This window comes from Hyaena hyaena, unplaced genomic scaffold (assembly GCF_003009895.1).
Source record: "Hyaena hyaena isolate Hyena2069 unplaced genomic scaffold, ASM300989v1 scaffold_434, whole genome shotgun sequence".
Taxonomy (NCBI): Eukaryota; Metazoa; Chordata; class Mammalia; order Carnivora; family Hyaenidae; genus Hyaena; species Hyaena hyaena.
Window position 1 is genome coordinate 700,565 of NW_024081069.1, and position 26,073 is coordinate 726,637.

A 26,073-nucleotide genomic window follows, 5' to 3' on the forward strand; every position below is an offset into this window, starting at 1 on the left:
CTTGAGTCACTGTGTGGAAGGGAAGCGTCCACTGGATTTAGCTGAGCAGGAGGTAAACTCCTATCACGACATTCTTTTGGATCTGTTTGTTGTAGCAGTTAGAAGTTCCTGCTCTCTGATAATCTGTCAAATATTTTCCAATTCAAGTACTTGACTTACGTTGGAGAAAAAAAAAAAAAATCACAACTTTAAAACCCAGAATTTCCATTTCATGTTGTCAAGGTAAGTTATATTTACATAACAGGGACAGATTTTGAATTCACTTATCCCCAAGCACCTCAGTCACCCCAAGCGAGAGGAACGTTTACACTGTTCTGCCTGCTCCCTCCCTGAACACCTGGGTGTTCACTTCCTAAGGACACTGTATAAAATCACTCCATGTAGAGGGACGCCTGGGTGGCTCAGTCAGATTAGCATCTGACTCTTGGTTTTGGCTCAGGTCATGATCTCAATTTTGTGAGTTTCAGCCCCACGTTGGGCTCTGCGCTGGCAGCACAGAGCCTGCTTGGGATTCTGTCTCTCTCCCTCTTTCTCTGCCCCTCCCCCACTTACGCTGTCTATGTCTCTCTCAAATGAATAAATAAACTTAAAAATAAATAAATATGGCCCAAAAACAGACACTGAGATCAATGGAACACAGAACCCAGAAATGGACCCACAAACGTATGTCCAACGAATCTTTGACAAAGACGGAAAGAATATCCAATGGAATAAAAAGACAGTCTTTTCAGCAAATGGTGCTGGGAAAACTGGACAGCGACATGCAGAAAAATGAACCTGGACCACTTCCCTACACCATACACAAAAATAAACTCAAAATGGATGAAAGGCTTAAATGTAAGACAGGAAGCCATCAAAGTCCTTGAGACAAAAGCAGGCAAAAACCTCTTTGACCTTGGCTGCAGCAACTTCTTACTCAACACATCTCTGGAGGCAAGGGAAACAAAAGCAAAAATGAACTATTGGGACCTCATCAAAATACAAAGCTTCTACCCAGCAAAGGAAATGATCAGCAAAACTAAAAGGCAACCAACGGAATGGGAGAAGATATTTGCAAATAGACATATCAGATAAAGGGTTAGTATCCAAAACGTATAAAGAACTTATCAAACTCAACACCCAAAAAACAAATAATCCAGTGAAGAAATGGGAGACACTTCCCCAAAGAAGGCATCCAGGTGGCCAACAGACACGTGAAAAAATGCTCAACATCACTCACCATCTGAGAAATACAAATCAAAACCACAATGAAAAGTACCACCTCACACCTGTCAGAATGGCTAACATTAACAGATGTTGGCAAGGATGCAGAGAAAGAGGATCTCTTTTGCACTCCTGGTGGGAATGCAAACTGGTACAGCCACTCTGGAAAATGGTACAGAGGTTCCTCAAAAAAATTAAAAATAGAACTACCCTATGACCCAGCAATTGTACTACTAGGTATGTATCCAAGGGATATAGGTGTGCTGTTTCAAAGCGGCACATGCACCCCAATGTTTATAGCAGCACTATTGACAACAGCCAAAGTATGTTAAGAGCCAAAATGTCCACTGATGGATGAATGGATAAAGAAGATGTGGTATGTGTGTGTATATACATATATATATATATATATATATATATATATGTATATACACGTATATATATATATACACGTGTATACACACACACACACACACACACAATGGAGTATTACTCAGCAATCGAAAAGAATGAAATCTTGCTGTTTGCAACTATGTGGATGGAACTCGAGGGTATTATGCTAAGCGAAATTAGTCAGTCAGAGAAAGACAAATATCGTATGACTTCACTCATATGAAGAATTTAAGATACAAAACAGATGAACATCAGGGAAAGGAAGCAAAAATAATATAAAAACAGAGAGGTGAACAAAACATAAGAGACTCTTAAATATAGAGAAAAAATAGAGGATCTAGAGGGAACCCCTCTAGAGGGGTTGTGCCGGGTGGGCGGAGGGGGGCTAAATGGGTAAGGGGCATTAAGAAATCTACTCCTGAAATCATTGTTGCCCTATATGCTAACTAACTTAGATGTAAATTTAAAAATAAATAAATAGATAAATAAAAATAAATAAAATCTCTCAATGTAGAGAACAGTGCTATGTCAGACAGGCAGGAAAACAAATAAGCTATGATCATTATGCCTTCCCACAGCCTTGCAACAATTCATGTCTTCACACATAGATGGGGGGACAGAACTGGGTCATCATTGATCAGATTAAACACTGAAGCCTGCCCCTCCCCCAATATGTCTTCCCTAGTCCTTTGGGCTAAGTTTTCCTGGTACCCCACTCCCCCCACACTTAAACACCCAACAGAAGGACGACTGGTCACTCACCCAATGCATGGATTGGTCTGGTACCTCGGCGCTGTGTAGGAGAAAGGGGAGATGTTCTTGTCTACAAAAGACCCAAACCCCAACCGGAAGTTGCTGGTGAGCTTCCTCATCTCCTCAGCGAGCTTGGTGCCCAGGTTTCGGATGCTGTCCAAGTCATCCTTCATGGACAGGGAGAGGTCCATCAGGTAGTACAAGTCCACAGGGTAATCCTCCACCTGTCGAACTTGTAGCTGGAAGGTCGTCTTGTCACCTGTGCCAACAGAGAGACCATGTAATTAGAGGTCATCCAACTCGCTGGGGGCTGAAGGGATGGATTTCACTTCCAAAGCTGGTCCCCCTCTTACTTTTCTTTAGTGACCACATGCCTCTCAAAATAAATATTTTTCTGAAGAAGAAGAAGAAGAGGAGGAGGGGGAGGAGGAGGAAGAAGAAATAATAATAATAATATTTTTCTTGGAAGTAGAGTAACTGAAGGGAATATGGTGTTGAGGGTGAAGTTCAGGTTCTCCTTCCAAACACTTGGCTTGGCAGTTTTAAGGAAACTCCTTAACAACTAGTCTCCCCAGTGGTGTTCTGTTTTGTCAACAAAAAAGACTTTTGGCCGGTTGGTGGATAATAGACCAGACAATTCCGTGGACACAGATTAGGTGAGAGTAACCCACCAACCACGCACCAACTTCATGGAAAGGAAAGGCTAAGGTGGGAATGTGGCTAGTAGGAGACTGTCAAGATGTGCATGAAATAGAAAACAGGGAAGAAATAAACAAAAGGAGGTGTAGGCATGAGTAAGAACTGAGGGGGAAGAGGGGCACCTGGGTGGCTCAGTTGGTTAAGCCTCTGACTTCGCTTGGGTCATTTAGTGAGTTCAAGCCCTGCACTGGGCTCTGTGCTGACAGCTCAGAGCCTGGAGCCTGCTTCGGATTCTGTGTTTCCCTCTCTTTCTCCACCTCCCCTACTCACACTCTGTCTTTCTCTTTCTCAAAAGTAAATAAAGACTTAAAAATTAAAAAAAAAAAAAAGAACTGAGGGGGAAGAGAGAGAGGTATAAGGCAAGGGAGAGTGGGGACATATAGTCACTTAAAATAGACCCAAAGGGCAAAATCATATTTGCTTTTGCCATATGTCTCCTATTTCTACTTCCCTAGCCATTTAAAGGCAACAGTATTTAGTTCTTGGGCATATTTGACATTTTGGGATATCACAGACACAAATTGTTATCATTAGAAATTATATGTACAGGGGCACCAGGGTGGCTCAGTTGGTTGACCATCCAACTCCTGACTGCAGCTCAGGTCACAATCCCAGAGTTGTGGGATCAAGCCCCTTGCCAGGCTCTGCTATGAGCATACAGCCTGCTTGAGAGTCTCTGTCTCTCCCTCTGTCCCTCTACCCCATTCATGTGCTCTCTCACACTTGCTCTCTCTCAAATAGAAAGAAAAAAATTACATGTATAAATACAGGAAGACAGAGTCTAAAATGTTAGCACCATCAAACTGAAGGGGAATAAGAGGAAGGAAGGAAGGAAGGAAACACTATTAGATTTGTCTACCAGCTATAAGAAAATAATTCTTGGTTCTAAAATAAGAGTCAGAGACAGAGGAAAGAGGAATTAATTCAGAGAAAATGAACAAAGAGAAAAGCCAGTTCTGGGAGGTGTGGCCTCTGCAATGTCACCTCCCAGGGTTTACAGAAAGGCCCAAGTCAGCATAGCAACCAGAGGACCCATGCCAGGATAATCATCCTAAATCATTTCACAGGCTCTAAAAACACATCATTTAGAACGACTTCAAGAGGCAATCATACCAAGTAATTCTATCTGCCCTTGAGCTTATTAGTTTTTCAGAGGCACCAAGATGTACTTGAACTCTCTGGGTAGGATTGCCGTGCACACACATTTGAAATCCAGACACACTCATGTATTCAGAAGAGCACAGTGAGGCTGGCCTCTCTTGCCCACAGGGTCCACCCCTGAGGCTGGCGGGCACCTCTCAGAGAAGCTAGTCTCCCATCTCAAGCTGACAACCAGCAAGCTGAAGCCTTCTTGAACTCGGAGGGAAGGGACCCCAACCCCACGGGCTCCTTCTTCTCCTCCCACCCGAGACAAGGCACACTGCATTAACTAGACCTGAAGATTCAGATGACCAAAAGATTTCAGTCCAAGTTCCAGCTCTGTCTCTCAACTAGGGGAACAACCTAAGCCTCAGTGTCTTTAGATCCACAATGGAAATAATAACAGCACAGCACTGATTAAGCCTATAAAGCGCTCGTTTGGAGAGCAGTGTTTAGTAAGCAGCAATGGCCTGCACAAATGAAGTATAATTATTATAATTACTATATTTTTCCTGAGTGACAGCACTGAGCCTGCTTCCCGGGACTTGTCTTTGCGTGTCCCGTCCTAGCCTCCACAAGACGGATGCAGTCTGGATTGCCTGTTGATAGGAGCCTATTTTTAAAAACCATCAGAGTCTGACTCAAGCCAAGGAATGTTGGAGACTTCTTGCAGACTGAATTCTGGATTGCTGTAATGTCTGCCTCTGGCTCCCATCAGGCAGACAGAGCAGGTCCCTGCTCTGAGCTTCTCCCAGACCTGGATGCCACATCACAGTGGGGGAGGGGCAGGAAGGAAGAGACTTTGTGGGAAGGGACAACCTCCTTTGTCTTTGTGTGGGCAGACCACAGACCCAAATGGGCAGAGCCTATACTCATGTCTTCTCTGTCCAATCCCATGACCTCTTGGCAGAATCTTCTACATTTTCTATCTACCTGTGTCCTTCCTCCCAAGTTCCCAACTACATCTTCTTTTATCCAGAATCCACTTCTACCTTTTTGTGGATTATGAGTAACGAGCAGATGAGCACTTTAGGACCAGAGAGTGGAGAACAGGCTTGGACTCGGAGAGGGACTTGTGGGACTGAAGAGAGCACCAGGTTTGGAGAAGGAGAGCTCAGTTGAAATCTAGACCCTGTCACCCAGAACCTGGGAGACTTCAGGCTCCTCTAAATTTGCTCCTCAGTTCCTGGATCAGTAAAATGAGAGGATGTTAATTACTGTGGGGACCAAAGGAGACAATGTATCCTAACACCACACAAATGCTTCTACACAAGGAAAATTTCGCCCCCCAAAAGTCAGTTATTAAAGAAACTTTCTCCAGATAAAAAGGGAGATAGAAAATTCTGCCAGAAATTTAAGTGTGAATGGCTCTAGCCTTGGGTATTAAATTGAACTGCACCTTTTCCAGGTGCAAAAGGGGAAACACGGTATGCTATACACGTGTGTGTGTGCGCTAAGCAAGTATCCACTCTGAAGTGAGAAATCTCTTGGCATCATATTCTAAGGGAAACTGATTACTAAAAAAAAAGCACACATAGGGGGAGCTGCAAATGTTAAAAAGAAGTATTTCTCCCAGTCTTCCAAAACCTGAAGGGTATAAGAAAGAAGGTAGTATTACTAGCATTTGGAATGAGGGTTTACTGCTACCTCAACTATACCTGTTTTATTGATTTATCTATCTATCTATCTATCTATTTTAATGTTTATTCATTTTTTAGAGGGGGAGACAGACAGACAGACATAATGTGAGCAGGGAAGGGGCAGAGAGAGGGGGAGACACAGAATATGAAGCAGGCTCCAGGCTCCGAGCTGTCAGCACAGAACCCGACATGGGGCTAAAACTCATGAACAGTGAGATGATGACCTGAACCAAAGTCAGATGTGTAACTGACTGAGTCACCCAGGTGCCCCGCTATACCTGATTTTAAATGCCACAAACTCCTGAGGGGGCCTTGGCAATAATGGGATGTCCCGTCAGCAGGTTCTGGAGGGACGGACATTCCTGGACCATTCTCAGCAGGAGTGCTAAGCGGGGGAGTTAAGCAGCTGTATGAGCTTCCCCACAAGCAAGGCCTGTGAGGTCAGCAGACTGAAGGCGATGCCGTTGCCACATGCAGAGAGAAAGCTGAGGGCCCATTTTCCATCTTTGGGCACACTTCCAGAACCACGCAAACTCAGATACACTCCGGCAATACATCCAGCCACACAGCTCTGCACCACCAGAGACTCAGCACCTCATGCATCTGGCAGCGCGCAGAGCCCTTCCCACCTTCACCTAGGGTGCTCGGTCAACACCTGCTTCTGGTGACACCCTTCCAGCCCACATGCCCCCCCCACCTCACTCCAGTCAGACCACTACAGGCTCATTAGTGCCTGTGGCTTTACCCCTCCTCTCTGGGCCCATTTCACAGAACCCCCACTTCACCAGCAGCAGGATCAAACGAATGGGACAAAGCACACCCCACAAAACAGCTGAGCACCGAGCACCTGCCCTGCAAGCAGGCCCTCTCCTGTCCTGGTTTTACCTACTGCCAAAGCTCCCAGCCCCAGCTGTACTTTGCCCATAATGCCCGCCTCTCTCTCAGGCTTCCCCACCGTAGTCAAGTATCAACCATCCGCTTGAAACCTACTTTCGCAGTGTGCCTTCTCTCTGCTTTCCCTTCAATAAAAAGTGGGGACGGTGAAGGTGGGGATCCCGCCAAGAACGCCTGGTGCGTTGAAGATCGATTTTTGTGCAAACATACACACAAAGCAGTGTTCCAACCGACAGAGACGCGTGCCATCCCCAAATAAATGTAAGTAGTTTTTGATTCCCCAGAAATACCCTTCTGTGCCAAAAATCGAAAGAAAGAAGGGATACCTTAAAATCAGGTGTGTCACAAAGAAGACCTACAGGGAATTAGGGCCCAGGTGCACACCTCAGGACTCTCATCTGGCTCTTCTGTGTACTGTAGCCAAAGGTAATTAGCATCCCAGAATTAAATCTGGATGTGGAGCCAAAGATTGCTTCCTGGTCGAGGACAAGGCTGGTGTGCTGTAAGGCACCCCACTCCTCACCCCAGAATTCTGACTATTGACAGACAGAACCCAGGAAGGAACCACATGAAGACACAGTTGGCCTCTACAGTGTCTAACCCTGAGCATTAGGGCTTGGAATTGCTAGCGTCCTTGAAAATAACCTTTGTCTTGGTCCATTTGGGCTATTCTAATGAGTACCATAGATTGAGTGGCTTATAAGCAACAGAAATTTCTCTCTCACAGTCCTGAAGCCTCCAAGTCTAAGATCAGCAGGCCAGCATGGTTGAGTTCCGGTGAGAATCCTCTTCTGGGTTGTAGACTGCTGACTTCTTGCTGAGTCCTCACGTGGCAGAAGGGACAGGGAGCCTTCTGGGGTCTTTTATAAATTCAAAGCACTAATCCCATTCATGAGGGCTCCACCCTCATGATTTAATCACCTCCCAAAGACCCTACACCTCCTGATACCATCACACTGGGGATTAGGATTTCAATTTACAAATGTTGGGAGGCAGGGCACCTGGGTGGCTCAGTTGGTTAAGAGTCTGTCTCTTGGTTTTGGATCAGGTCATGATCTCACGATTCAGGAGTTTAAGCCCCGCCATTGGGCTCTGTGCTGACGGTGCAGAATCTGGTTGGGATTCTCTTTCTTTCTCTCTGTTTCTCCCCTGCTCATGATCTCGATCTCGATCTCTCTCTCTCTCTCTCAAAATAAATAAAAAACTTAAAAATAAAAATAAGTAAACATTGGAGGGAAGGCACAAACATTCCATCTATACCCAACCTCTTATCTACCCACCATCAAATCTTTCTTAATCTTTTTAATAAAGTATGTGCTCTGTCATCCTGGGTGGCAGAAGCAATACACAAACCAAGTAACTGGCATTCCCAAAGCAGAACCTGGGAGGAGAAGGGAAAAATCACACACAAGGGCTGGTAGGAAACCCATCTCAAAAGCAACCAATCACCTGGATTTTAGTTAACAGTGCTGTACCAATGTCAATTTCCTAGTTTTAGTGACATAATTTGTTTATGTAACATGTTATCAGGGAAAGCTGGGAAGGGTATATAAGAACTCTTATTACTTTTGCAACTTCTTGTGAGCCTAAAACTACTTCAAAATAAAACACATGAAAAACAAACTACTGGTGCATGAGCTAAAAGATTGAGGCAAATAATGACTTAAGTAAATACTTTCTAACTGCCCCCGTGCTTCAAAACTACCTCTGGCCTTTTATTCACCATTTCAATAACCTTTATTCCAAAGTTTATGTCCTTTGTTAAGAATTTTTTAAGATTGTTATCCTTACATACAGTTTCCAGGACTGGAAACAAAATGGAAAACATGATCCTGTGTTTACACAAACTCTTGCTTAAAGGTTGGCAGTTCCTCAAAAAGTTAAACATAGAATTTACCATATGACCTAGCAGTTCTACTCCTAGCGATGTACTCAAGATGATTGAAAACACATGTCCAAACAAAAACTTGTGCATGAATTTTTACAGTAGCATTAGTCATGATTGTCCCAAAGTGAAATCAGCCCCAGTATTCAGCTAAAATGTGGTATATCTGTAAAGACAAATGGAATATTATCTGGCCATAAAAAAGGAAAGAAGTCTTGATAAATGCTACAACATCAATGAATCTTGAAGATATTTTGCAAAGTAAAAGGAGCCAGACATAAAAAGCCATATACCCTATGATTTATATATAATGTCCAGAATAAGGACACCTGGGTGACTCGGTTGAGTGTCCCACTCTTGACTTCAGCTCAGGTCGTGATTCCAGGGTCATGGGATCAAGCCCTGCATCAGACTCAGTGCTAAGCATGAAGCCTACTTAGGATTCTCTCTCTCTCTCCCTCTGCCCCCTCTCCCCAACTCACACTCTTCCTCTCTCTCCAAAATAATAATAATAATAATAAAAAAAGGGAGAACAATGTCCAGAATAAGGAAAAACATAGAAATAGGAAGTAGATTAGTGGTTGCTGGGACCTGAACATGGCAAGGAGGGAAAAGATAATGTGGGACCATTAATGCATACAAGTTTTCTTTTTGAGGTGAGGAAGATATTCTGGAACGAGACTATGGTGATGATTGCACAATGCGCAAATATACTACAAATCACTGAACTGTATACTTTATATTTTTAAAAATTTTTTAATGTTTTTTTTTTTTTTTCATTTTTGAGAGAGAGACAGAGCATGAGCTGGGCAAGGGCAGAGAGAGAGGGAGGGAGACACAGAATCCGAAGCAGGCTCCAGGCTCTGAGCTATCAGCACAGAGCCTGATGTGGGGCTCGAACCCACAAACCATGAGATCATGATCTGAGCTGAAGTCAGACGCTTAACCGACTGAGCCACCCAGGCGCCCTGAATTGTATACTTTAAAATGGTAACTTGGGGTATCTGGCCAGCTCACTCAGAAGAGTGTGCAACTCTTGATTTTGGGGTCATGAATTCAAGCCCCATGTTAGGTGTACAGATTACTTAAAAAACTAAAAAACTTTAAAAAGATTATTTAAAAACACAAAACTAAGATAATAAAATGGTGACTTCTACCGTATGGGAATCACATTTTAACTTTTAAAAAAAGTAAAACAAAATGAAAAGTTCTAAAGAGAGGAAAATTTTCCTTTCGTTCCCCCAGGCTTCCCCTGGAACAACAATACTTATATTATGCTAAGGCTTGCCTTCGATTAGTCTGGTATAAGGCTGGCAAAGGGTTACACTTCACTCAGCAAATATCTATGCGAGGGAAGAGACAAAAAAAAACATTTTTAAAAATAAATAATGGAACCAACCACTATATCTGAAGGGCTGCTCCAGAGTCAGGGGGTAATTAACTTGAGGTTAACTATGCACTTGGTAAACTGAATGTTGCTGACTGCAACATAGCATTCTCTTCTTCCCCCAAATAAAGAAATATCTGGGGCCGGCCTGTACTTCTCTGTAAAAATATTAAAATCTTCAAGATTTTAAGAGGCTTCATTGGCTTCAGGTGTTTCTATATTTGAGAAATATAGTCACAAGGTTCTAGACCTTTAGGAATTCATATTTTCATCAGATCTCCTCCAACTGTTCATCTCTGCAGACAAACATCCTCACAGTTCGGCAGCCCCTCCATCACCTTGACCTCCCAGAAATGGGCTCTCTATCACCACACACACAATCAGAGCTCACCCACAGCATCCACATCATGATTTTGTATTAAAAAAAAAAAAAAGGATCATGCTTTCCCTTTTATTTCCAACACCGGAAACTGTATCATAACGCTGAGCAGGAGATGAGACTCTACCCCGACTGCTAACATCAGCAGGCTCAACTAATCTCAGCCCTAATCCCTGGAGGTCCAGCAGGGCCCCAAACACCCTTTTGTTTCTTATGTCCAAGACAAATTCAATAGGCAAAATAATACATGTCTTAAATATGTGATGACTTGGCGTCCTATCAACAAGCATATCAAAGTAAGACGGACTCCTTTCTTCTTTAATTGAGCATACACTGTGTTTTGTGCATAAATCAGTGCTGTGCATAAATATACTGCCAAGAAAACTTTGCCCAAGGAGGCTACCTTCACTCAACTCACTTCTTTAACTCCTCTTTGGGAGGTGCTGAAAAGCCAGTTGAGAAGTCAAATCAAACAATGGTCTCTCTGCCTCAGAGTCATACCTTAACTCTGATTTTAAGGAGAATTAATCCTGTAATGTCTCCAGCTTTGTGTGACTTCCAACTTCTTCCTAAACTAAATCTGCCCTGAGGAACAAGCATTTGCCACTGTGAAGGAAAATACTTCTTAGAAAAGCACAGGTTCTGAGACCAATTCTAAATGACGAGTTGAAAAAAAGTAAGTTAAAAACCTCCCTTGTTGATGACCCTGAAACTATAAACTCGTTTGGAGGTATGAATTTTGTTCTTTGTTAATTACTGGGGACAGCACATGATTATAAATACATTATACGTATATGAAAAACATAAACACAAGAATAGAGACAAGGATCTAGTAAAAATGAAAAGTAATATTGCATTAAAGTGGACTTTTCAAGAATTTCCTTTAAGTTACATTTATAGCATAATGAAATAAAAAAAGACACATCATTCAAATTAACTGCTAGCCACTCCTATCCTACACAATGTTCTAATATCTTAATACTCTACCACAATTCCTACATCTCCTTCTGGGTCACAGCCCCTGACCCTGAGCCTGTCTTCACATAAAGAGATGAGTTATTTTAACCCAGAGCACATCATCAAATAGCTGCCCACATAAAGCCTCAGCTGACTATTCTCTGCCCCTTCACCCAGCTCTACAAGAGCCCCCTTCCTTCTCTCTCTCAGTGTGGTACCTCACCAGACAAAAAGGCCAAGTGTCACTTAGAGCAGACTTATAAAAATAGCAGCCTCAACTAATCCCCACACTAATCCCTGGTGATCAAGTAGATTGTGCCTCTCTACGTAGCAGGACCACATACACCCTTCTTTTGTTCCTATTTCCAAGACAATTCAAGAGGCAGAAGAAAAACATTCTTAAATATAGGATGTCAGCAACAAAAGCAAACATAAGTAAGTACTTATGATGGTGGTGCTGGGCTAAATCCATATCTGATACACGGAGAAGCAAGATTCAAACCCAGACCTGACCGACTCCAGAATCTACACCGTTGGCCACTACTCTTTGAAAATAATGCTAATTTTCACTTTTTAAAATGTATTTAGGAGCACCGGGGTGGCTCAGTCAGTTAAGCTGCCAATATCTGTTCAGGTCATCATCTCACAGTTTGTGGGTTTGAACCCCATATCGGGCTCTGTGCTGACAGCTCAGAGCTTGGAACCTGCTTCAGATTCTGTGTCTCCCTCTCTCTCTGCCCCTGCCCCACTTGTGATTTCTCTCTCTCTCAAAAAAAAATTATAATATATTTACACAAAGTCTCATTTAAGCCTCAGAACGTGGCTGTGAGAAATGAAGGTGACAAAGACCTTGAGATGCTAAGAGGTGGGCTAACCTGCCCATGCCCTCTGAGCTAGGGACAGAGCCAGAGCTAGAACCCAGGATGGTCAACCACATCCATGATTCTTGCCACTGGCTCCAAGCAACCCTGAGGTCTATATAAACCCTCTATAAATACTTATTGCCAATGAAATAGAAAAAATACTAAAAATCAAAGGAATTTGGAAATAAGCTATCTTCTCTTGATAATGTGATACTTCCCTAATTTAGACATGTGCATATCCACTCTTGGACATCATAACAATTCTACTATGTAGAATAACATATAACAAAAGTGGTAAACTAGAAAAAAACGGGAGTTTTGTAGTTGCAAACCTGGAGCTGACTCAGAGACCATTTCTAAGCGGGAGACCTTGAGCGGGTCTCTCTTTATGGTATTATCTACCTTAGAGTCACCCAAGTACTTGGCACATAGTAGGTATGCAAAATTGTTACTTTCTTCACATCATCAATTCTAGGGCTTGCAGGGGCTCTAGGGTCATAAGACAAAACACCTCTACTCTGAAAGTTTGTCCCTTCAGAACGCCATGGACTCAAATGGAATTTGCTGACAAGAAAACATACTTTTTCCTGGAAGCAGCACTGTCCTGAGAAACTTGCGTTAACTAGGGAGTAAACCTACCAGTATCCTGCCATAAAATGCAGTAACATTATTTATAATAGCCAAAAAGTAGAAGCAACTCAAGTGTCCACGGGTGGATGAATGGACAAACAGAATGCACCATACACGTACAATGGAGTTTCATTCAGCCTTAAAAAGGAAGCAGATTCTGACACGTGCTACAATATGGATGAACCCTGTAGACATTTTCTGAGTAAAACAAGCCCGACACAAGAGGAAAAATATCATATGAGTCCACTTATGTGGGGCACCTCGAGTAGCACCTAGAGTGGTGGCTGCCAGGGGTGAGAGCGGGGGTAGAATCCAGAATTCATGTTTAATGGGCACAGAGTTTCAGGCTGGGGTAATGAAAAGTTCTAGAAACAGATGGTGGTGCTACCTAGACAACATGGTGAATGAATGTACTTAATGCCACTGAACTATATACTTTATAGTGGCTAACATGTTGAATTTTCTGTTATATACATTTTACGCAATTAAAAAAATAGCAAAGATGCCCATCTATCCACAGGGGCCTTGGACTCTGCTTTCTGGAGTCTGGGCCACACCTGGCCATTTCCCACTATGGGCTCTGCTCTCAGCCTGCCCGGGCTGAGCTTCCTGTCATTAATATGCCCCATCAGAGGGCACTCACCAGGCCGCAGGCTCAGGGCAACCTCCTGGGGTGTCATCTGAATGACATCCGAGCTCGTGGGACTGGAGCCCTTGCTGCTGAGGGGCAGGTTCCGTAGGACCCGGGTGCTGCTGGCTGGGCTCTCGAACTCGCCTCCGCAGCCATTTCTGATCAGGTTTGCTTCCAAGTCACACCGGGAGATGACAGAGCGCAGGCTGCCGAAGTCCTAGGTGCAGAAACAGAGAAGGAGAGCACAAGGTGATCAGGCTGTCTTTCCGGAGCACCTCGGGTCGTAGACCCATCACCATCTAGTAGACCTGAAACCCTCCACACTCCGTTTTCATCGTTTGAAAGCAGTAAAAATGATAGCGTAGACTCCAATATGCCTCACCGAGAATTACAAGGGTTAATTAATGTGCTGGATATGAAAGCACTTTGTAAACTGTAAAAGCATAATAAAACAGTTTCATTTCACGTTTCTTATAATAGTCAAAATTCTCCTGAAAAAAAAAATGCATGTGTCTACATGATCAGCCAGAGGAAAGTAACTGAAATGGTCAGTTACACAACTGAAAAATTTTACAAGATGCTATATAAGTGGACAAGTAGCCATTCAGGCAATTAAGAGTTAACTTTTAACTCATCTTCTAATGAGTTCCATTCATCTACTGTGCAGGCACTGTACATTACACAGTCATTCTGTTAGACAACATGGCAATGAACCACTGTGCCCTTTGACCCGGGGGTCCACTCCTAGGAATTTATCACAAGAAATCAATCAGAAGGGGAAACTTTATAAGACGATACATTTTGCAGTGTTATTTAGAATAGCATGACCTTATAAACCCAAATCCCCAAACCGTAAGAAAAACATGGCATATCATCTCCATATACAGTCATTCAAAACTCTAAAGACCAGAAAAACAGTTCAAAACATTTATACTGAGGGAAAAAAATAAGAAAATAAAAGCATATCTGCTTTGGGATTCAAAACACATGAAATAATAGGGGCACCTGGGTGGCTCAGGCAGTTAAGCATCCAATTTCGGCTCAGGTCATGATCTCATGGTTCGTGGGTTCGAGCCCTGCATCGGGCTCTGTGCTGACAGGTAGCTCAGAGCTGGGAGCTTGCTTCAGATTCTGTATCTCCCTCTCTCTCTGACCCTCCCCTGCTCACCCTGTCTCTCTCTCTCTCTCAGAAGTAAATATTTTTAAACATTAAATAAAATTAAATAATATACTCTGTTATAAAATATGGTACTTATAAGTATTCATCATTTTGCAGTAAGGGCACGCCCTTTCACTGACGGATGTAAAAAATAAGACCACCTCCACCAGCTGGTCGAATGTCAGTGCTGGACTAGATAATCCTTGTAATAGCTGGAGGAGTTACAATGCTGAACTCTTCCCTTCCCCTCTGTAACATTTTGTCAGAAAGCCTCAGATGATCCAAGTGACCTGACCACTGTGTTAGGAGCCAGACTGCTGGCAGAAGCACAGACACTCAGAGGATGCGCCCTCCACCATGCTCTAGGATACCCCAGGGCTACTCAGTGTCTATTAGAGCCTTCACAAGATTCAAAACCAAGAAGTCAAGAAGAATTTGCAGTGTTTTTATATAAGTAAAACCAGATGTGTTGTTCTGGGCCTCTATGATTTTGTTGTTGTTTTATAATTCAATTTTTTTTTAATTTTGTATATTGAACCCTTGGGATCTTGCCTGTCAACCTCAGGGCTGGTACTGTAAGTATAAGTGGCTCCAGACACTGTGGAACAGGTGAGAAAAATAATTATTCTAGCTTAAAGTAATGATCCTTGAAATTATACAGGATTTCAAAGCTAGGCTTCCCAAACTGGGTTCGACATGGCCAAGTTTGGCTCTGATGAAGGAATTCTAACGAAGCAGCACAAAAGCACAGGGATGGGGGAAGGGAGAGGTCTGCTGTCCTGAGCTGTCTGCAGCAGAGGTCTAATTGGCTGTCCAGAGCTGGAAGGGCTCAGGGGCTCGCCTGCTCCGAGCCTACTTGGCAAGAATTTCTGAACTTCTTGCTGACATACTGGGCCTTCCTGCCAGCTTCTCCAATTCTGACAAGCTGGTTGTGCTTGGCCCAGTTCTGATTGTCAAGGTGCACCGTCTGGAGCTGTCCAGTGCAAAAGTCTGCCATCAGGTTGGTAATGAAAGCAGCTTTGGTCTCCCCCGAGTGATGGGAAGACCTGACACCCCTCCCACTGATCCGGAGCAGCCTGCATTCTAAAACAGCCTAGGTCACAAAGCCAACCTGCCTCCTGCAGGAGGTTGTTGCATGATTCCTAATCCGCAGCCTCGGCAATTCACTTAGGCTTGGTCATCAAGACCATGCCCTATGACCCAGACACCTGCACTAGCAGTGAACTTCACCCAAGCTTCCCGGTCATCCTGCTCAAAAGATTTTTGACAGGCACTACCAGTCCTTGATGGAGAACTTGTACAGGGCCACCTGCTGGCCAGGGAAGATGTACCTGCTAGGATCATCAGCAGCCTTAATGTCCAGGTCATCCTTCCTAGACCCAACAGCCCCACCCATTCCAATTACAGACTTATCTGTGGATCTGGCTTTCCCAACTGTACTCTAGAGGCTCTGAGACTTCATTAATCTCTAGGATGTTAGGAGCAAGGCTCGCTTTATGCACCTCACTGGTAGCAGCTTATGTCTCCTTGATAATATTCTTTGAGGTCGTGGTAAACCTCCACTACAGTGCACATGGCTTCCTGCAAGTTTGCCAACGGAGGGCCATCGACCTTTGTATTGTCACCTGGTTGCCAGTAGGAGAACTACCAATGACTATATTAAAATGGCAACTCATGGGGCACCTGGCTGACTCAGTTGGTAGAGCACGTGACTCTTAACCAACTGAGCCACCCAGGTGCCCCCAGGCCGAGCACGTGACTCTTGATCTAAGGATTGTGAGTTCAAGCCCCACGATGGGCATAGAGTTTACTATAAAAACAAAACAAAACTTGCAAGGTGACTTCAGCCAACCAAGTCAGAAATGGGACAAGACAGAGAGCCCCCTTCTCAGTAGCTACAGCTGCACACACAGCAAGGGACACCCTACTACAGCACCTGTGCCAAATTTAGACTTAGCCTCAGTGTCAACCTTCTCCTATTTCACAAAGTTCAGTGTCTTGTTACTTGGGGCAGGCCCAATGGCTTCACTGATGCATTCAACAGCCTTTGAGACATCATTATGTGTATTTGAGTCTTGTCATTGTCCCAGGGCTCCAAGGCCTCAAGGATACCACCTGAGGCACCTCTTGAGCTTAGCAGGTCTGAAGCACCTTTTAACAGTAAGGCAGCTACCCCAGTGGTGGGATTCCCACAGTAGTTGAAGGTCCATCTGGCACAGTCTTCTGAAAATAGTCACAACTAATTTCCAGCCATAAGTTCTTGCTGGCCAAGCACAGGACAGAGTGCTGCAGGCCCCACAGGAGTGCTGAGTTCTATTCTAGATAGTTTAATTTTGAATGAAAACAGACGCATATTTAAAGACAAGGACCTTGGGGCGCCTGGGTGGCTCAGTCAGTTAAGCGTTCGACTCTTGATTTCAGCTCAGGTCATGATCTCACGGTTCATGGGATCAAGCCCCGCACTGGGATCCACAATGGCAGCGCAGAGCCTACTTGGGATTCTCTCCCTCCCTCTCTCTCTCTGCCCCTCCCTTGCTCATGCGCTCTCTCTCAAAACAAAAAAAAAAAATATAAACAAATTTTAAAAATAAAATAAAGACAGGGACCTAAAATCACAGAGATCAGGGGGCATATACTGTAGTGGTTATAACCTTCCAGATATGCAAACATTATAAATAAAAGGAAATGTCTCAATATCTCCATTTTAAGCTCCAATTCTATGAATGCAGATGCTCCAAATCATAAACCCCTAAAGTAAAGGAAGACTCGTGATTGAGAAAAATCCTCCTCACATGAATGACATCCCGCTATCTGATGTGCTAAGAGCCTTCAGATTCCAGAGGCTGGACATTTGGAACCTCTCCAAGTGTCAGAATACAGCAAGTTCCAAGGGAAATGCACCACTGATGCCAGCCCCTCCTAGCTATGGATGAGGGATCAGAGGCCCACATGCCAAAGTTCACGCCAAACTTCACCCGAAAAATTCAAGTTCATCCGGCCTCAGTTGCCTCAACCCCAGTGCTCTTTGCATCACCTACCTTCCATCTTAAACAAGGCCATGGCTGAATTCTGGAGCAGGAAACTTAACTCTGGGTCCACAGATTCCATCCCTCTGAATATAGTATTTCCTTGCTATCCCCAATGCACACAGCTTCTTGCCATCTATCAAACTTAAAGAATAAATATTCTCTCTTATGCAGAAACACAGGTATGGAAGGAGAAGGGGGACTTCACCTCAACTTGGAAAAATGGAAACTAGCTTCAGGAAGGGCTTCTAGTTGGGCACAGCTCAACTGTTGCAGATGCTCCCAATGCTCCCTGCTAGAAGTTTCAGTTCTTGGAGGAAACATCTGTCCATGGTCTCCAGAAATGTATCCATCAACCCTCCAAGGACTCATAAAAGGAAACTGCATTACAGGCAAACTTCCAAAAGAAGCAACAGAATGGGAACAGGAACTTGAAACATCTTTTATGGCTTTTAGTCACTATGTGATGATATAAAGAAGAGGAAGTGCTCCAAATTTAGATCCCTTTTAATCTGTTACCACATTGGCCTTAGCAAGTTGTTTTAACTTGCTCCTCTTCACTCCCTCCATCACCTACCATGTGGAAGATACAATAACCCCCACTGTCTGTTGTAACATTGTTAACACCTAACTCCCCCACATTTTGCTCACCCAAATCCCTCTCCCTGCAGTGAAGGCCAGCGTGGTGGGGTTCATTGAGGTTCCACTGATTGTGTCATACCAGTCGTTCCCTTACCTGCACGCTATCCTGCCTACTCCGGTTGAAGGCTGAAACTAAAAAGATGTGGGTGGTGGTTTGGGGGGAAAGGCGGAGTTTTTAAATTTGTTTCTGAAACAGTAGGGGTGGGTGAGCTAAGAAACTGCAGGCCCTGGGAGAAGAAGAACCTGGGCAGGAAAGAGGCAGAAATCCCAACATCTGGGATGAAGAGGGAAGAAGGAAACTTGTGAACAGGCAGAGAGCACAGAAGTGGGCACAGGTGGGAAGCTGGCCTCCCTCTGAGGCTGGCCTTTTCCCTGGGATAAGGCAGGGCCAGGCCAGCTCCCAGAAGCCTCGTGGGTGTGGGGGGCAGAGAGGCGAGAAGGCAAGCCACGCAAACCGAAGTCTGTGCATGAGCAACATACTAGCACATGTTCCCTCTGCTGGGGGATGGGGAAACCCCTCCATCAGCTCTCAGGCGGTTCATTTAATTCACTGAACAGATATTTATGAAGCATCCACAGCAGGCTAAGCTTATTCCTTTCATGACCACAAAGAGCTGTTCTCTCAAAGAATCTATATTTTATTGTGAGCTGGAGTGAATGCTCATTTTTTTTTCCCTTCACTTTCTCCCAACTCAAAGGAAAACACAGGCAATGTCTCATCTGTACACCGGCCACCATACTTTCCCCAGAAGGTCCACTCAACCTGTCTTGTTTCCCCAGTTCTAAAAAGTCCCCTTCCTCATTTTTCTGCCCCCAGCCCTACTGACCCTTCATTTCTGCCTCTCCAGGTCTACCTTCACAGCAAAGGTCCTCCACCCCAGCCCAGGCTTCCCCAGCCTTCTTCCACGGCCAACCCTGTTTCCACCCATCGAAACACCACAGGCCAGAGACCTTGCTTCCCTGGTTCTCCTCCTGGTTTCTCAGCAACCTGCACGGGCCGTGGACACAAGGTGCCTCGCCGTCGTGCCCTGCAGCCTCCCCATGTCCCCAGCCCTGTGCGCATCTCCTAGCCTGTCTTTGTCTCCACACCCACCAACTCTGCTTTCTATCCTCATGGGGGGCCTGGGTGCATCAGCCCAGTCCGCTTCTCCCAGACCACCATCCTCCCGCAAGCCCCACCGGCCTTCCTGCTCCGAGCACACTCTGCTCGTGCACAGGGTCCTCCGGGGCACACACACAGCTAGATCCGGTCTCCTGGTTCTCACTGCACGTAGGCAAAGTGATGTGACTGGGTCATAGGCAAGAAAGTGTGCACAGAAACAATGCAGGCTGCCTGGGGCCTTGCCATGAAAGCGCGCGTGCACACACACCCTGCAAATTCCTCTTCACAGCTAACTGGGTTGTGAAACTTACAATCTTAGATCAGGGGCAAATTTCCACTTAAAAAAAAAGGACAGACAAAATGGATAATACGCTGCCAGAGTTTGTTGTGTGTTTTATCCTATGCAGTACAAATAGCCCCGTAAGTGTTCATGCTGGTTGAGAAGCAGGAGCCAAGGGGGTATCACCAAGTGTTAGGGACAGGGGCTGAGATGTGCGGTGGGAACAGGTGAGGACAGGCAGCCTCCTACACTCCTGGTCTCAGAGTACAAGAAAGCCTAGCAATTCTGGTCTGGAAGCCAGAGGGTGATGAGTCTGAAGCCACCAGTAAACTGCATTAGGAAACAAAGACAAGAGGGGCACCTGAGGGGCTCGGTCGGTTAAGCATCCCACTCTTGATTTCACGGTTCATGAGTTCGAGCCCCATGTCAGGCTCTGTGCTGTTGGCACCTGCTTGGGATTCTCTCTCCCTGCCTCTCGCTCTGCCTCTTTCTCTCAAAAACAAAACAAAAACAAAGAAAACAAAGACATGAGAGCAGGGTTAACAAGGCCATGCTGGATATCTCAGTCAGTAAAGTGTGTGACTCTTGATCTCAGGGTTGTGAGTTCAAGCCCCATATTGGATATAGCGATTATTTAAAAATAAAATCTTAGGGGCACCTGAGCGGCTCAGTTGGTTAAGTGTTAAACTTTGGCTCAGGTCATGATCTTGCAGTTTGTGAGTTCGAGCCCCGCATCGAGTTCTCTGCTCACATCTCAGAGCCCAGAGCCTCCTTCAGATTCTGTAGCTCCCCCTCTCTCTGCCCCTCCCATGCACATGCTCTGTCTCTGTCTTTCAATAAGAAATAAAAATGTTTAAAAAAAATAAACAAAATAAAATCTTTAAAAAAAACCCAAAAGAGGCAATGCAGCAGAACTGGGTAGAGAACCAGCATGAGGTGCTGAGTAGCGGCCAGACAAGGGCAGACTCAAACTCGATACGTGTAGGAGAATATAATATAGTAATGGGAGGGCAGGCTGGGTAGAGGAAGTGGAATTAGGTCACAGGGAATGTTAAATGGGGAGTAAGGATCCCCACTCCACCTCAAGTGAAATCAGAAAGCACAGTGAGACTAAGAGCAGAGGAGTCTCCGTGGAGCATGTTCTGAGATTAATCTGTGCTGGTGTGCAACGACAAGGCAGATGGTGGATCAGAATCCACATGAACACACTGGCTAGGAACCTGGCCCTCCCTGGCTGTGCATTAGGCACCAGCCCTCGGTGTACACACATCACACGCCCTTGGCAGATACGTTACCTCTTTGATGACGTTCCAGGATGTATGGTTAGGAAGGCACTCAGCCTCACTTACTCTGTCTTGCTAAAGGGCAGAGGCTGATCAAAAACTATTCTTCAACTCTCCAAACTCAGCCCCCTAAAACACACTCCGGCCCTGGGGGCAGTTCACCCCCCTACAAAAATGAGGAGTTCTTCAGCCAAGACTGAAGCTCCATCTAAACACAGGGAACCCAATGGGCTGGGACGATGACATACTCCATGAGAGAATGTCATTTGCTACCACTATAGTGATATCACTGTATCACTATCGGGACTTCAGACTCATGGAAGTTCTAGCACGAGGAAGGAAAGAAACCTAAAGGAGACGAATGACCTTGGCTTCTAGGTCCCACTGCCTATATTTCCTAGAAAGTATCATCGATGACAGAAGCAGTGTGCTAGATGACACTCATTCTGTTAATTAGCAGTCCCATTCATAAGCCCTCTCATGCCCTGACCTCATTCTCTACCCCCAGTTACACTGGAGGGTGGGAACTGCCACCTTCATTGTACATATCAAGAAACTGGGAGGAAAGAATGGCAAAATTGAGATTTAAACTTTTCTTTTCTAACGACATGTTGTTTAAGTCTACCTCTTTTATCAAATATGAATTTCTGCCAGATTCTTGGTTGAATGTGGAGAGGCCAAGATGAGTAAGACATAGTTTAGATTTTCAAGAAGAGGAGTTAGTCAATAACCGGCCTGAAAACAAATAACAATAAAAGGTTGTAAGTGCTATCAATGAAGTACGGAATATGGGGAGACAAAGAGGTAGTCATGGCCTGCACATGCAGATATTCAATCAGTAGCAATCCAGTGAAAGCCCTTAGTCAATATTTATTGAGCAATGACTGTGGGCCAGGTTAATACTTTGGGTACTGGGGATCCAGCAATGAAGAACACAGATAAAACCCCTGCCCCAACATTCGGGAAGAGAAAGGTAACATTCTCACGTCAAATGGCATGGATGGACTAAGGGATGGATAGGTGGACGGATGTGTCTGGGAAAATTGTTAAAGTCTTCATAGAGGAGAGGAGTCTTGAACTGATTCTTGAAAATCCAAAGACAAATGTTGGTCGGGAAAAGGGGGGAAGTCATGAGGGCCCTTCTAGGAGAAGGAGCAGCCCAGGAAAAACTATGAGGGCATCCATCAGCAGGGCTCCCTAGGGATCTTTAGGTAGTTCCCTCTGACCAAAGGATGGGATGATGGCAGGGAGGCAGGCAGGGGCCAGGGAACTTGGATTTCTCCATCAACTCATAGGGTACCAGTGAAAGGTTTTAAAGGAAGTTCATAATAAACACACCACAATTAAGCACAAACACAATGAACATTCATACATCGGGAAGATTTCTTGGGATAAACTTATTGGGGTTGGAATACTTTATTTAGTAATCTTACTCTCTACTAAAAAAAAATTCTAGAGAGGTCACACACGAGAGGCCAAGTGGCCTAGAGGAAAGAGCATGGGCTCACAAGTCCAAGAAGGCAGCTTTGGCACAGCACATGGTCTTGAAAAAGCTGCTTCACCTCTCTGAGCCTTCAATTTTCATCAGTAAAATGGTTGTATTACTGCCTACCTGACAGAGCTGTTGAGAGGGCTGGGGATACCATGTAAAAGGTGTGCAGTACCTCATGAGGACCCCCGCACGACCACGTGAAACCAATGGATGCAGCCATTAATGAATGAATGAAACCAATTCATGAAACCTAGGGATGAAACCAATCCCTAGGCCTCTGAAGCTGTATCACGGTGAAGAAGTACGGCTCCCAGGAGCCCTCCCTTGTCCTCCTGACAGGCCCCATGCACTGACTGCAGTGACTCAGCCAGGGCAAGGCGGCAAGGCTTAGCTTCTTTAAAAAATAACCTCGACAGGGTGCTTGTGCAAAGAGGGTTTGTGCCCTGTGCCTCCAACAATAGCTTTGAAAAGTGGCCCAGAAATGTCCTTCAAGATGGGAATTTTCGAAACAGATCATTTGCTAATGAGTCCACCAAGCTCTGATATCTGCACCACCTTGTGAAAGCAGGATGCCTGACATCTTTCTGAACTTATAACCTTTCTTACAGGGCTGGAAGAAACAGCAACCATTGTTTCTAATTATTCCATAAAGGCCGACTCATAATCCTCCTCCTCAGACCAGCCCCATGAAAATGACTGGCCTCCACCAACGTGCCCCCCACCCACGTAGGTTCGGAACTGTTACACAACAACTCACTTCACATGCTCACATCTTTTACCAAAGAGCAGAAAACCCTACAAGGGTCATAACTGGCTTCCCTACAAAAGGGAAGGAAGGCCTTGCCTTCCTAAAATAGGGTGAAAACACTCAACACTATCTGAAGACCCATGTTATAAATGCCCTAGAAAAAAGAGGAAGACACAGTCTGCAGAATTTTCTGCACAGTCAACTTGTGTGCCACGGGGTAGCCGGCCCCCTTCATCCCCACCCCTTCCCCCGCCACATACCTCTTTGAAGCACCAGGCGCATTTCGGGTGGATTAACAGACATTCTTCACACGACGTGGCACTTCCACTAGTGCATATGTTAAGACCTTCAAAGAAAGATAAAGATTCACCAATTAGTTCCTGGCCATAAACCTGATTGATGAGGCTTTTGCATGGGATGGGAGGGGGAATCATTTTCTTTTTTTAACAGGGAGCTCGGGTAAGGCTGAATGGTACCGGCCCCAGCACTAATCACAGGTTATGGCTCATTGGTTGCAGCTAAATGTTGACCGTTTTTGTAGCACTCAGCAAGCGTGCCCGCTTGCGTCAGCAACTCCCATTTCTTCTGCAGGACCCGCCTGGATTTCCAGCCCCATCACACAGGAGGCCCTTCCTCACCGAAGGACTCATTACACTCAGTCCACCAAAATGACGAGAAGAAATAGTACAAAAAGAAGAAGAAGAAAAAAAAAGATCAGAGGTGCCTGGCTGGCTCGGTCGGAAGTGCATCCAACTCTTGATCTCAGGGCTGTAGGTTCGATCCCTACACTGACCACAGAGAGGACTTAAAAATAAAAATAAAATCTTTTTTAAAAAGAAAAAAGAGGGGCACCCGGGTGGTTCAGTCAGTTAAGCATCTGACTCTTGATTTTGGCTCAGGTCATGATCTCACAATTCATGAGTTCAAGCCCTGAACAGGGCTCTGCGCTCACAGTGGGGAACCTGCTTGGGATTCTCTCTCTCCATTTCTATCTGCCCTTCCCCCACTCACTCTTACTCTCTCTCTAAAATTAATTAATTAATTAATTTTTTAAAAAAGAAAAAAGAACAGATTTCTCTCTTTCATGCATAAGAAAAGAGAATCTTTTTAATTTGTTTTAATGTTCATTTATTTTTGAGAGAGACAGAGAGACAAGAGTGCAAGCAGGGGAGGGGCAGAGACAGAGGGAGATACAGAATCAAAAGCAGTCTCCAGACTTTGAGCTGCCTACACAGAGCCTGATACGGGGTTCGAACTCATAAGTCACCCAGGTACCCAAGAAAAGAAAACCTTAAATCAAGTACTATCACACCAAATCCACAGTGCACCAAAAAAAAGCCAGAAGAATCTTTAAAGAATGTACCCAAGGAGGGGGCACTTGGCTGGTTCAGTCTGTAGAGCCTATGACTCTTGCTTGATCTTGGGGTGGTGAGTTTGAGTCCCATAGAGAATTTATTTAAAAATAAATATATAAAGGGGCACCTGGGTGGCTCAGTCAGTTCAGCATCCGGCTTCGGCTCAGGTCATGATGTCATGGTTCATGAGTTCAAGCCCTGCATTGGGCTCTGTGCTGACAGTTCAGAGCCTGGAGCCTGCTTTGGATTCTGTGTCTCCCTCTCTCTCTGCCCCTCCCCAACTCACGTGCGCGCGCTCTCTCTGTCTCTCTCTCAAAAATAAATATAAATTAAAAACTTTTTTTAGTAATTAAGTAAAATTTTAAAAGAATCCTGGGGTAGCTCAGTCGGTTAAGTGACTGACTCTTGGTTTCAGCTCAAGTCATGATCTCACAGGTTCAGGAGATCCAGCCCTGCGCTGGGCTTGGTGCTGACAGTGCGGAGCCTGCTTGGGATTTTCTCTTTCTCTCTCCCTCTCTCTGCCCCTCCCCTGCTTGCACATGCATGTGCATAGACTCTCTCTCTATCAAAATAAATTAATTTTAAAAAAGAATCCGGTCTTTAAAAAGAAGAGCAAGTGAATATGAGAGAGAGAGAGGGAGAGAGAGAGAGTGAGAGCACGAGAGCGAGCATGTACCCAGGAATACAATGTTGGGTTAAGATAAAATCCATTAATTCAGTATACCTACTATTAGGTCAATTAAGAAAAACCATATCATCCCCTCACTGGGTAATAAAAAGGCATTTGCCCAAAATCAAAACCCATCCCTGATGTAAAAAAAAAAAAAAAATCAGAAACTAAGATTAGAAGGAAACTTCTTTATCACTGTAGAGCTTACTTATTTCAAACCAAAGCCAATCCCTTCTCTCCCATTAATCTGGTGAGGGGTCTCCTGAGGGGGGCTGAACTATAGTGGTGAAGTTAAATCCACTGCCCCTTCAACTCCCTACCCCACACCCACACCCACCCTTCCTCAACCTTGCCAGGAGCACAGGTATCTGCGGTGAAATTTATCACCCTTTTCTTTTCCTTCTTCTCAGAAACATCAAGGACACGGTTCTCTTGACCAAGAGCAGAACACATTGGTATTTCTCTGAATGAACATGGCTCTACGCAGCCCTCTTAGCACAAAGGGCCCCCTGGTCTCTCCTGGTCATTGCCTTGAATTTCAAGAGGAGAGAATATCCACTGAACTGATGGAAAAAAAGAGAAACACATGGCCACCAGCCCTAGAAAGAAGGATCCAACTGTAAGGGGGGCAACAGCCAGAAAAGACTAAAAGGGAAAGTGGAGGAGAAATATAGGGAACTCCATGAAACACCATAAAAACAACTACTGTAAGACATCTTGAAACTCTAGCATTTCCCCAATTTGCTAGTTTTAACTCCCTGCTTCTCGTTTGCCACTAGCAGCAAATCAACAGAAATCGACACAGGGAGCTATACTTAGTCACCATGAGGGACACTACAGGGAACAAATACCATCTGGGATC

The 26,073-nt window shown here is 44.7% G+C and overlaps 1 protein-coding gene across 1 annotated transcript in view; it reads right to left on the reverse strand.

The window, feature by feature from the left end:
- ITGB5 (integrin subunit beta 5) overlaps positions 1 to 26,073 on the reverse strand; it is a 119,796-nt gene that overhangs the window by 83,837 nt on the left and 9,886 nt on the right. Inside the window, exons 2-4 of the mRNA XM_039253040.1 lie at positions 23,447 to 23,532; positions 13,467 to 13,671; positions 2,359 to 2,608 (exon numbers count right to left, since the gene is read on the reverse strand). Of these exons, the coding sequence (XP_039108971.1) occupies positions 2,359 to 2,608; positions 13,467 to 13,671; positions 23,447 to 23,532 (541 nt within the window). The remainder of the gene's footprint in view (positions 1 to 2,358; positions 2,609 to 13,466; positions 13,672 to 23,446; positions 23,533 to 26,073) is intronic.